Source organism: Rhea pennata, chromosome 15 (assembly GCF_028389875.1).
Source record: "Rhea pennata isolate bPtePen1 chromosome 15, bPtePen1.pri, whole genome shotgun sequence".
NCBI classification, from domain to species: domain Eukaryota; kingdom Metazoa; phylum Chordata; class Aves; order Rheiformes; family Rheidae; genus Rhea; species Rhea pennata.
In genome coordinates this window covers 978,030-991,454 of record NC_084677.1, presented here as the reverse complement: position 1 = coordinate 991,454, position 13,425 = coordinate 978,030, and the positions used below count along the sequence as shown (strand labels likewise).

Below are 13,425 nucleotides of genomic sequence, written 5' to 3'. Positions count from 1 at the left end.
ACTTGCACTGAAGTCCTAAGATTCAAACACCCATGAGGTTTCCCCTTCGTGTCAAGGATTATAACTTTTCTGCACTTTCCCCCCAGAATAACCAGGAAGTTTGGGCTGCCCACTGAACACTACTATGTAAATCCAGGCAACTGGCATCTTCTGGGCATGGACACATACATGAAGAAGAACCAGTGGAGATCCTACAGGACCAAGAACATCTTCCACAATCCTTGGTAGGGGCCAAAATATCCATCTGGCTTTGCAGATCCAGACCATGGGAAATATCAAAGAGAGAATGAGAATAAAATAAAATCAATCTGACAAATAGGCTGCTTCATAGATATCAAATTGTACTGAGGATAATGGATATGCTGCATTGAGAAGAACTCCTACCAGGGCTTGGTGATGTAAGCTACCAGCAGAGGGAAGCGCCGGGAACAACACGCTGATGCAATATTTTGAAATTTGTTTCCCCTCCACTTGTCTTTGAAATGAATGATATTCTTTTCCTGTGCTTTCAGTGCAGAAGGGCTCTGGCCCCAAAAAGGGATAGCCTAGAAATTAGTCTTCTCTGAAAAGTTTTCTTCTGTCATTTCCCCAGAAGGCTTAATTTTTCCTGCTGAAGTGACATGGGAAACAAATGTAAAGTCTGTTTTTTTCTTCCTTGCTGAGAGCTGTTGAAGGGCTGTTTTCTCAGCAGCTCTTTCTATAAGCTAGATCTCCGGCTTATGCCAACAGCATAGGTACCAGTGGACCTGCCTGGAGTCAATGCCTACCGCAGCAGGTCACCCGACCGCATGTGGAGAGTCCTTTTCCTTATTTATACCTCTCCAACATCATCATAATGATGACGCTCACAAGCCGAGCTGACTTTCTCCAGATGACAAGAAAACCCAGGCTGCTGGAGGCTCATGGATTCAGGAGCGGAAAGCAGAAGTCAGCACTGGCTTACACAGACTGTGCAGATTTGGATATCACTGAACTGACACCCACGTTGCATTCATTTTCCACAAATGCTCAAAGGTGGGGGCATTCCCAGCTCTTTGCAGGAAACACAAGGCTACAGAAGTGGAGCTACCCAAGACTGTGACTTGTCTGCAGTTGTGAAGACCTCTCCAGGCTAAGGATCGGCAGCAGCAGATGCATCTGTGTCACTGAAAACAGCAATCACATTTGAGCCTCTATCTGTTTGCAGATGACTCAGACAACACAGATGAAAGGTGATTTCCCTCAAAATAAATTATTCCTTTCAAATGCTTTCCTAAAGGCAAATCATACTTTGAGGGAGATATTTCCAGGGCTCGCTCCTCTCCCTCCGCATTGGCAAGTCCTTCATAGTCATCAGTGAATCATTGCCACACCAGTCTTTGGGAGAGAATCAGCTCCTGCTCCCCCACATATACTGAGGTGTGAAGACCTTAGCCACCCCGAGGTCATACAGGGCACCTGGGACAAAACTGGGCATTCAGACCACATCCCCAGTGTCTAATTCAACACTGAAAGCTCTGAGATTCCACATCTGGGGATGTCCTGCCACCCCCTTCAGCCTCCACATTGCTGAGGGAAAGGTGTCCTCGGAGGCTGGAAGAAAAATGGTGGCCCAGTGAGTGAGCAGCTAAGCTCCCCTTCCCACCCCTTGCATAAGAGTCTCCACAAACAGATGTCTCCTTATTTTTCTAGACTGCAGTGCTTCTACCACATTTATCACACACAAACCTACTTTCTAGGGGCCTGCTCCAGAGCTGCCTGCTGAAGGAAACATTACTTTGAAAAGCCAAAGGAAGTTCAGCCTATCCCATCTCTTGGGCAGGGGCCTACTATATATTAGCACACTGGCTCCCCAGAGCAGCCTGCACACTTGAGCAGACCACAAGTGCAGTGTCAAAGCCCAGTTCCATACAGCTAATTCAATAAGTCACAGATACCATTACTTCATAAAGCAGAGAGGCTCCACAGTTATTAGGGGAATTGGGAGCGAGGGGGGGAGGAGGAGCTGAAATGGAGAAGCGAGAGAGACAGGGAGGGTGGAGAGGGGGAAGCTAAGACAAGCAGCAGAACAAAACATCCCATAAATTATTAGAAGCTGCTGAAATACCAGAACAAATGACCCCATAGCTTGGCCATTGTTCCCGAGTGATGGCTTAAAGGGCTCCCAGTCAAGACAAAGCGCCTCTGGTTTCCTTTCAATGCTGTGCTGGTCCCATCCAAACCTGTGCTCGGCACAACCAAGCCAGGAGAGGCTGCATTTCATCGAAGATGATGGCCGAAACTGGCGGGGGGGGGGGGGGGGGGGGGGAGCAAAAGCCTTCAGAAATCTGCATGCCCCCATGCCATTAATGCCATAGGGTCTGTTTGCCCACATCTCTCAGTTTACTGAGAGCATCTCTCCTATTCTCAGGTTTCATGCATGAGTTCTCACACTTCCCAGACACACACGGTCACACTGACACTCCTCCTGACTATCCCTCCTGCTTTTTTATCTGAAAGGATCTAGACCTGTATTTCCCTTCAGTTATTCCTTGCTCAGATTAAGAGAGAAATGGATCTGAGTCTCCTCTTGGATAGGCAGCGTAAGTTAGGAGTAGGATAAATATAACTATGCAACCCAGAGAAGCACTGAGCCCTCTGTCCTTATCATGCTGCTGCTCTCTGGCTCCCACAAAGTTGTTGACAATTCACTTTGTGTTGGTTCCTCCCTGGCAAACAGATGACTATCATATTGGGAAAGTCCTGCAGGACCATGGACTAGTAAGCTGGAAAAAACACAAGGCACTCGGTGAGTATTTGCAGTAGCAACCTTCAAGTTCACTGGCACAGGAACAGCCAGACAGCTCATCTAACAACTCAGCACATCCTATGGGCTCTGCAGTCACGCAGGACTGTGGGACTTGGGTGGCAGAAAGCAAGGAGCTTGTCGATGGTGACAGGTGATCCTCTTTGCCTTTACACATCAGCACGCAGCAACAGTAGAAGCAAACCGAGTGGTGCACTGGCAAGGCCAGGCATCTCCATGGCCTGGCTTTCATGCACCAGCACTGAGAGACAGTTTTAGGACAATTTCCGTACTGCAGGAGATCACTTAAACCCAAAGGAGAAATACTATTGCATTATAAAATTGTAGATAACTTCCATAAAAACATTTCCATTAAAAATCTTTTGCTTTATGACCAAACCTGAAACACAGGGCAGAATAATAGCAGGATAATAATAGCACAATCATGTGTGCTACTTCTGGTATTTCTGTCAGCTTGACGATCCTGGAGCGGTTTCTGTGCTTGAGGGACCTGACTGTGCCCAGAAGAGCTGAGGTCTCAGGTAAAGCACTAATGGAATTAGTTTTACCACTAATGGTAAAACACTTGGAGACGCTGCCTTTAAAGCAAGCTCGATAACCTAAAGGGCTCTGGGAGCACAGAGAAAAGCAAGGACTTTGATCCCATCAAAGAGCAGCAAGACATGTCTGAACCCAGGGCTGTGTTTTCCAGCCAAAAGCCAAAGGTCTGCCACTCCAGGGGCTGCAGGATCTTGCCTTCCTGACACCACAGTCCTACTCAGATAAATGCCCACCTACCATTTTACCCATCCTCATGTGCTGGGACATCACAGGAAAACTGCCCCACAGCTTCCTGTCTGGGCTGGCGTGACCTCTCCTCAAACCTGCTCAGGACCCAGGTTTCTATACATCCTCCTTTTCAGCAGAGGGAACGTGAAGAACTGAGATTAAACAACTTGCCACAGGTCAAACAGCAAAACAACACATAGGCAGGAATGAACCCAAGCCGACTGGCTCCCCTCCTCGCGTGTCTAACCACTAGACAACATTCTCTTGCCAGCGTTGCTTTAACAGCTTGTGGTGGGCAGCCAAAGAGCAGAATTGAGATAACGAATGGGGAAGTGAGGAATTTGCTGCATTTTTTTTGAACCATCATGGGAATATGCTATTCTTTCAATAGATTACAGGGAAGTTGTCCAACATGAAAAATGTGAGAGGTGCAAATAGAAAAGGGGAGCAATTAGAACCAAACAAACAATCAGAAAACAGTGAGGAAAAGCAACTGGACAACAAGAGGTGAGCATGTGAAAATGGGAGCAGAGGAGAAGGCAAACAGAGGGAAACAAATGGAAGAAGGAAAACCAATATGAGAGGAAGGGAAGGAAAAGGAAGACACAAACCAGTGTCAGAAGAACAAACCTGACAGGGCTCAAATTCCCTCTGGGATCTGTAGAGGAACACAGCAAATTTGAAGGTGGGACAGAGGCATCCAGAACCTCTCCCAAGCTCCTCATACATAAGTTGAAAATGGAAACAGCAGATCAGAGCCTTTTCATTTGATTAAGAATCACTTAAGAGAAAATATATACATGATCAGATCTTAGGTGACACATACAAAAGGGAAAGAAGCTGTTCTCCCTTTGCCTTCACCTTAAAAGGGTGGGAGGGGGAGAGGATGTTGCTAGTGTTTCTCAGAGGGGTTACTGCAGGGATAACTGGAAGTCTCCAAGGGAGCTATCAGTTTTCTAATTCTTAACTCCAACAGGAGAAGACGCCGAGCTTTATATAAAAAGTGCCTTTGCCTTTCAGGCCCCCCTGTTATTTAGGCTTTGGCGATAGCTCAGTATTACAAATCAGCAGAAAGCAGAGCTTTAACAAATCAGACCCCAAATCCTTCCCTTCCTCAATTGCCAATTTTTGCCTTATTTGGAACTCATACCACCTTGGCCCTCAGTTAGCCGCACAGTGTGCATCTTCCAGCAAACAGGACTAGAAAGGAATTGTAGAAAACCATCCAAATAAGAAATCATACAGTTTCCAGGTTTCTCCACGAGGCCTATGAAAGCTTTGAGAGAAGACACTCCTTGCCTTATTCCTCTGCACGCTCTTCTGCATGGGGCTGCAGTCCGGCTATGTGGCCTTGAGCAATGCTAGCAGCAAGACATCAAGCTCAGCAGAGCAATCATCTGAGGTGCTGTGGCATATTCATAGGCCTAACAGTGGGGACTTTGTGGTGCTAGCGTTTAAAAAAATAGCCTAAAAATGTCTAATAATGAAGTATTTATTTCAGTAAACAACATATGAATGAAATAAGTGTTTTCTCAATACTTCACTTTTTCCTTGCCTTCTCTCCCTCCCCCCCCCAACATTTTTTTTAATAAGTGGAACTAACCAGACTTCGTTCAGTTCTCGCTGAGCTTGGGAGCACGACTGCGCTCCTCTTGCCTGGTAGAGCACATAAACATGAGCTGTTTGAATAAAGCGTGCGTTGTGCCCAGTGAGAAACATCACTTGTGACCATGTCCCATCCGACGAATGGGGGAGATGCGTTCAGACAGGCACATGGACCGCAAGACCTGTGGCTGGAAGTATCCACGTACGTTTTGGTATGCAGCTACAGACATTTGAGACCTTATTTACTGTGGCAGTAAATAACTGCATTTCCTAGTCTAGAGAGTGGCCAGCACCCAAGGTCTCTGCAAAACAGGGCTTGAAGGTGTCCATAGGGGCAGAGAAGGACAGGGATAAGGGCAAAAGGAAGGCTAAGAGACCCCATCACGTTAGCATTGCTGAACATGGATGATGCAATGTCAGGCAGATGCTGTGATGCCGTACAACTCCTTCCCTTTTGTCACAACTTCAGCTAACCCTAGCTGAGCACCCAGAATGAATGCAAAACTTTGGCTCAACTTTTTCTGTGTGAGCATTAGAGGGAAGAATACTTCCCCCTCTTGCGGAGATGCATGGGGTTGGACTGGCAGTGTTTTAGTAGGATTTTGAGATAGAAAGTACTAATTTGAGCACTGAACCCCCCAGTGAGCTGACATCCAGCTTTTCAAACCTATCAGTGCTGATGATTGTGTTCTCGGAACCACTGCCTTCTCCTTGCAACACAATCAGAGTGGCAACAGGTAATATAGCAGGTTCAAGAGCCCTTCCTTGCCTTCAGGCCTTGGAATTAGATGGGCAAGATTCTTAAAAACAACAGATTTGGGAAAACACAATCCTTTGGTTTAACATTCTCCTTCTACCTGCCTGGGGTGAGTGAAAACCTCCCCATCATACATAGAGAGGACATTTGTCCTCTGTACAGAGGCAGGTAAACATGAGACAGCCTGTGACCTTGGTTAAGCTTATAAATATGTCTGCATTTCATGCATTCTGATATTTGCTCTGGAAGCTAAATTAGACATTTGTATATTCTCAATGGCACAAACCATGCTTCCTGTTGACCATAGCGCCCAGAAGCCCTGGTTGTGGTCCAGGACCTTGCAATGCAAGGTGCTGGGCAATCAGTGAACAGAGAGAATCACTGCTCCAAAGGCCCTTCACACGTGTGCAGCCTGCCAGTTTGGAGCAACCAACTGAGGAGATCCATCCTGCTAATAAGAGCACAGATCCCTGAAGACATATGGGGATGCAGAGAAATGACTATTTCGTACCTGGGAAAAGATCAAATTCCCGCTTTGCAGAATCAGGCTGCAGAGGACACTCGTCCTGCATGGGCAACAGTCTCCGAGTGCCTTGACCTGGCCTGCAAAGGTGTATATGTGGACCAAAGACACACGCATCTCTTGCACTTGCACTCAGGTTATAAGCTTTGCATGTACAAACATATCTGCAACATGCTCATTTTATTGGGGAAGGCTGCATTGGTGTCAGTGCTCTGTGGTTTGTGTGTAGATGTTCCAAGCTACTCTTTCGAAATTTGGCTATGTACATTTGAAAACAGATTAAATTCCTGTACTGAAGCAACAGAATTATTACAGCTCCTGGGTTTTCTGCTTAACCACGGCAACAGGAAAAAAGATTAGCAGCTGATCCAAATGTATTAAGATGGTCAGGGAACAGGCTGTGGATAGGACCCTATTCCTACTATGTGCCAACCTGGCTCGCTGTCACCATGGTCCAGCTGGACTTGCCACCCTCAAGTCTGCCAGCTGAGCATCCTAAGCAACTGAAACCCAGTGAGCCAAACGAGCAAAGCCCTCCTGAGTAACCCAGCTTCAACCAGCCTGGCTCCCTGTGACCGCAAGGTCTGAGAGTACCGACGTTGAGTGGCAGAGCCGGCTGACGCAATGCGGCGGTGCATTCCAGCAGTGACACACAGCTGGCAAAGTGGCATCCAGGCACATGTGGGCTCAGCCGTGGGTGACGTGGTCATGTCATGGCCGGCTGGGGACGATGTGCCCTTTGCACACCTCTCACATGCGCATACGGAGAGGGCATCAAATCTAGCTCAAGTTGTTGCAAGTTACAGGTAAGAGGCATGACTGTAAGACAGCTCTCTCTCCTGGTGGGACCAGCCTCAGACAGATGTGACTATCTTACCACAGGGCTGATAACATAAGATACTTCTCTTTTGGGTCTCACAGTTTCTAGCCTTGAGTCTCCAAATCAATTGCACTTGCAAACCAAAATCAAAGATGATTTGTCCTTACTAAGAACTAATTTCCGGGCTGGCTTACAAACACCCCCCCCCCCATAAAATAACATCATTTACTATTGCTATAGTGTCATTACTATACAAGGTGCTTTGCAAACTAATACAGGACAGATGGTTTCCCTGAGGAAAACATTACAGAGCAAACTAAAATATACCTTGATGCATCAGGGAACGCGGGGCTCAAAGAGGCATTTGAAAGAAGAAAAGAGATTTGCTGTCTTTTTTTTTTCTTCTTTATGATGAAGAAAGAGAAATGTTGTTTGTTTTGAATGAGTTCTTTGTTTGTTTTTCTTTTTGGTATATTATAAATCCACATGTTTGCCTATTTGGAAGATTCATAGTAATTGAAGAACAACTTTTCCGATGTCATTGTTTCAGCAAAGAGAAGGAAGTTGTGCAACTGGAGAAGAAAGCAGTTTGCCACCAAATAGTTTAAATTCTATGTCTGACTTTATTAATACCTATTTAACTTTGATTCCTAACTAACATCATAGATAAAGGAAACTTTTGAGAAGGACTCCGCATCCTCAAACATTCAGCTAAGTGTTAGAACTTATAATAAATGCCAGAAAGATCTCCAAAAAAAGCAGGGGAACGAAAACCAAACTCAACATTCTTGCAATTTCTAAGTTTTTTTTTTTTTTTTTTTTTTTTTTTAAAGGTTTTACCCTCCTTTATCCATCTAAGGAAGTTGAAAGCAATGCAATTTCCAGTTCTTTTAAATATCCTTAGCAGGTCACCTCTAATGCTGAGAGGATTGACTATGATCTGGTTCCAAGGCTGTTGCATCAGAGCTTAGAAACCAAGGATAAATTATTCCCTGCTCATGCAGGGAACTGTAGTTTGAGAATAAAGCTCAGTGTGAGGGGCCCTGCGGGTGCTCGGGGTCACGCCTACACCATAAACCTCCGCCACGAGCAGCAATATCAAGGAACTAGAGAGCACTTTACTTCTCAAGGCTGGGTGAGTATTGCTGCCCCCATTTCAGAAGAAGGTGACTCACGCTGGGGGAGGCATCACACTGTCAGGCCACTTACTCAAGGGCACAGAAAGAGCTAGGGGAGTCCCTGCAGCTCCTGACTTCCAGCACCAGCCTGCAGCCATCAAGACCATGCTGCCCGCTGCCATGGCTGTCTGCTCTAGTTTCTCTAAAGGAAGTGTGCTCGGCAGCGAAGTGCTGGCTGGCTGGATCCTTTGGCAGCTCCTAAAGAGCATGGGGTGTGAAATGAAGCAGGGAGGAGTGATACAAAAAGAGCCCAGGGTGTCTCTGCTCCCTGTAAAACTCTGGGTGGAGTGGAGCGGTTGGCCCAAGCCTGCTGATGCCTCGCTTGGCTCTTTCAGGTCTCTCTCTGGCCACAGGGCAAGCAGGACTAGCAGCTGGCTGGAGGTGGCGAACCTGCTTTTGCAATAACAGCACAGAGTTTGTTTATTCATGCAGAGCCCACGAGAGTGATTTCTCCAAAGCTGTAGAGCACAGCTGGTACTCATGTCCGCCTCCTGCATGAGCCCCAAAAGACACTTGCAGCTCAAGCAGGAGGCAAATTTACAGGGTCTTCTTCAGCCCCACAAAGAAGGAGCCCATTTGTAGCTCCACTCTGCTTCTGCAAGGGCGGGGGGGGGGGAATATTTTGGCTTCAGTCCTGAGGGGAGGTAAAGGAGGAGGGGTTGCAGCAGACAGAATAGTTTGAATAAGTACTGTCCCACTGGATGTTTGTTCATGGGACAAGACTGAGTGGCAGTGGTGGGGGCAGGCGACAGAAAAGGGGATTGGAAATCCAGAAGATCCTTTCCCCCAGCCCTGTCCTGCAGCTCTTACCATTCAATGCTCAGAGACCTGGGCCGGAAGGCAGACAGCTCGGCCGAGACATACTCAGCTTTCCTTCTCTTCTCCTGCTTCTGCTTAACTGACAAGCGGTGGGCAAACTTAGAGAAGCTGCTTTCCAACCTGGGGAAGGGGAGAGGAAAGGCATTAATGTCACTGAAGCACCTTGCATCCCAGAGTCAGGATCATGGCAGAAAGCCAAGTGATGCTCAGAGGTAAAAGGGGAAGTGGCAAGAGGTGGCTCCAAGAGCAGCATCTGGACAAAGCAACAGAAGTCTCAAGAGGAAGGTGCGAAGAAGCAGCAAGCAGATTTAGTGTCACATCAACAAGCCAGGACCTGCACAGGTCCACAGGATGCTGTTAGCAAAACCACTCATTGGAGCAGATAAGCTCCCCATCATGACCTAAACAGGGAATCTGCATGTCTGTCAGTGTGAGTTTCCAAGCTGGTTTTGGGATCTGCTTCCTGCTGTAGCAGAAACATCTATACAGGTCAAATGGTTTTGCTTAAATGCCAACTGGTGATGGCCAAAGCCAGAGTGATGCAGGTTGTTTCAACTTCTTTCTTGCACCCTCTGCCTACCTGCTTAGCGAGGGGACCAGGAAACCAGAGAAGCATTGATAGAGAAGTAAAGGCAAGAAGGAGGGACCTCCATGAACTTCCATCACAGCCACACACTCATTCACAAAAAAATCCAAACACTCCTGTTGACTTCCAACCAGGGCTGTGAAACACTGAAATGACTTTTATGTTGGAGAACGATAGGGAAATCAATCTATCAGAGATGTTTTGAAGGATTAAACAATGCACGTGTCAGGACTCATTTGCACTCATGAAGTCTCTTCATGCCCGGATGGGAAGCCCCAACATTGCTCAAAATTCCCCCAGACTGGGGAGAAGAGCGCCTGGCAGGCTCCAGGGCTAAGCTGCAATTCACCCCCTCCACCACAGCACTGTGCAGAACAGAAGTGCTGGTACCAAGGCACAGCCACACCATCTCTCATCCCTATGGCACCTAGAAAACTGTCTTGGAGATATGCCTGAGTCATCCCCTCAGGTTATGCTGGCCTCTGCAGTGAGGCCAGTTTTGGCCATCATCTTCTACTCCTATACTTCAGCACATGATGCTGACCAAAGGCATTGCTCCGGTTTGCCAGCTCTGTGACTCACGCTGGCACTTCTACTGCCTTTTCCTCCTTGTGGGCCTGTGATGGGCCTGACCTGCCTTCCATGTGTGCTTGCCCATTCTCAGGACACTATCAAGGTATCAGCTATCAGCTCTACATGTCTACATAGCTGGGAGTTGTGCCTGAGCCATGCCACTGTCCTGCCAGGACTGCCCACGTAGACTGGAAGGCAGATTTGGAGGACAGTGGTGCCCTACAGCTGTAAAACAGAATCACATCCCTCCTGCAGAACTGTTTATTGCTTGGGAGCAGGACAACCAGGCCTCAGCTCTCAGCACTCTGGTCCAGCTTGCCGAGATTTCCCTAACCACTACCAACAAACCCTGACCACACAGGGCTCATTCTGGACAGAAAAGGGAATAGAAATTAAGTGATTTGCCAGGGGTCATGGAGAAGAGACTGACATAACTGGGAAGGGATCTGCAATATCTTAAACATTAGTCCCCACTTCTCCAATAGTGGGAATTAAAAGCTACCATGAGCACTGCGTGAAGCCCTGATGGATTGTGGTTGACTGAGGCTTTGCAGAGTTCTTGCCTTCCCATGTTTTTGATGGTGTGTGCTCCAAGAGCCTGGGTTGGAGAGAGAAGGCTCAACACTGGACAAAAGAGCAACGGGGAGAAGCCAGGACAAGCAGCAAAGGCACATTCCACGCTGAGACCCCAAGTACTTGACACGTCTGAATGAGTGCTACCACCATGTATTTCAATGGTGAGGAGAAGAAAACATCAAACTACTCTCCTGGCACTGCCACCAGTCAACATACATATATATTGCTAAAAGTAATACTTCTCTTGACTGACCTCAACCAAACAAAAGACTTCAAAAAAATAAAAGGAAGGTATTTCTCAGAAACAAGAGCTCCCCGCCTTTCCTTACAATAATTAAATAAACCACGAACAGCTAGCAGTTTTTTTCCTGATACATTTTAAACACAGACATCTTCAATTCATTAACTCTGGTTATTGATTTATTTTTCAGCTTATGAATTGCTGTTGCTTGGGACAGGGTGGAGACAGCTTTCTGGAGAGGGTTCTCGTCTCTAAGATCACCACTGGGAAAGAGTCCGTCAGACCTTCCAGGGTCATTCTTTACATTCTTAAAAAAAATCACTTTGATGTAAAGGATGAGGTTTGTCTTTAAAAAAACCCAACAAGAAATCCAAAGCTCAATTTTCCCCCTTTTGGAGCTGGAGGAAAAGGCGTTAGAATAGGAACAACTTAAGCATCTTGTTAAAGCCTAACTAGCAGAGCCCAGTGCACAAACACATTCCTGCCATCAAGTCTCTCCTTTGATTCTATGTCAAAGCTCAAGCTGTAATAAATAATATTTCAATTAAGCGAGGCGCGGTATACTGGTCTCTCAGCTCAGAGGCAGTTTGTGCGTTCAAAGCCAGGAAGGATAGAGCCAGCTCAGCTACAAGGCTAAGTGGCGCTGGCCTTCAGAGTCCAGGTATCTGGAACTGAGTTCAGAACTCATGTGAGCAGACACTGTTCTCCTCACTGCCCTTGGGCACTGCGTTGATATATCTCACAGCTGTATGGTTCCCTGGTGTTGCCCAAGTAGCAGCTCTTGCTCCTCTCCCATCCTTGCCTCTACTCCAACCAATCCCTTGGCACCACGCGGTCTGGACCCCACAGCCCCTGTAGCGAGCAGGAGTTGTCGGTTTGACTGGGAGCACTTAGCAGCTAGGGACAGGGCTCAGAGACCCCTGAAGGTGTGTGTGTGGGGGGGAGGGGGAAGAAGCTGCTGGCTACCTAAGACATCTCCTTGCCAGCATCCAAATGTTCCCCATAGTGCTATCCTGAAACCACCCAGTTTTAAATCTCCCCAGGAACAGTGTGCTCTCCATGGGAGAGGGTTCCATCTCCAGCAGCTATGCTTCCAAGACACCTAGAGTGTTAATCTCATGAGATTTGGGAAATGCCCAAAGAGCTATTTTCTGTTTTTTCCTGTTCACAGCCACCCTTTTCAAACCATCCGCCAGAAGCCTTCCCCCATGGAGCATGGACATGGAGTTGGGCTCAGGAAATCTAAAATTGCCTCCCATCCAACTGAGCAAGCGTCTTGTCCCTATGTCGTTCTTCCAGTCTGTCCAAGGTAAGTGTGCACAGCATCTGAAGAAATGTGGGAAGGTGCTGGAGGCTGTGAGGTTACCCAGAAGACATGTGCAGTTACATGCCTTTTATGAGCAGCAAAGCATGGAAAATTATACACTTCAGGAGATTTACTCCAAAGTGTACACCTCACCCAAACAGGGAAGGAATAATCACTTGAGAGACCTAAAAGCATTTGTCAAGAAGACCTGACATGGGAAAAGCAGGGTTATATGCCAAAATGAGTAGCATGCAAAATGAGTAGCATGCGGAGAAAACAAGAAATTAAAGTTTTGCTTACATTTAAACCCAATGAGCAATATGCAGCTAGGAAAGAGAAGGATTCACTGAGAATATGGTAGCCAAGAGCCTGTGCCCTGCTGAAGACCCCATCATGGGCTCCAAGGCCAGAGGGCACTGCCGGGCTCGGATGCAGCGAGACCTGGCTGGGATGTACATGCTGGCCCATCCTGCCTGCTCTGATTTCCTTCTAGCATTTTTTTCTCCAATTCTTGACCCTACCCCTGTAAAATTCCTTCTGAGCCTTTTAAATAAAGGCAGCCACCTCAGTTTGCCTAAGTTGTGGCCCAGAATGGAGAACAGCCCAAAAGGAGAATTCATCTTCCTGAGAGGCAGGGATCAGTCTAGAGCAAGGTGTGCTGGCAGGGCTGAGAAAAGTAGCCTGGGGTATGCTCTGGGAGCCAGAGACCTGGGCAGGACAGGTCGCACATGCTGAAAGTTGGGTTGAGGTGGTGGGTGCTGCCTTCTGGGAGGGGGCTTCCTGGCAGGCATTGGCAGGCTGGTGGGTTCAAGTGGTTGAGCTCAGGCAAATCCAAGCTAGAAACAAACACACAGTCCAGCTCCACAATAGCATATAAGCTACGCAGCC

At 47.3% G+C, this 13,425-nt stretch overlaps 1 protein-coding gene across 5 annotated transcripts in view; it reads right to left on the bottom strand.

Moving 5' to 3' along the window:
* Positions 1 to 13,425, bottom strand: part of LOC134147309 (ankyrin repeat and fibronectin type-III domain-containing protein 1-like) — a 302,508-nt gene that overhangs the window by 40,272 nt on the left and 248,811 nt on the right. For 4 of the 5 annotated variants that reach the window (XM_062588342.1, XM_062588343.1, XM_062588345.1 and 1 more), the window contains one exon: positions 9,247 to 9,375. The exons of the other annotated variant lie outside the window; for it this stretch is intronic. In XM_062588342.1, coding sequence (XP_062444326.1) covers positions 9,247 to 9,375 — 129 coding nt within the window. The remainder of the gene's footprint in view (positions 1 to 9,246; positions 9,376 to 13,425) is intronic. 5 annotated transcript variants of the gene reach the window in all.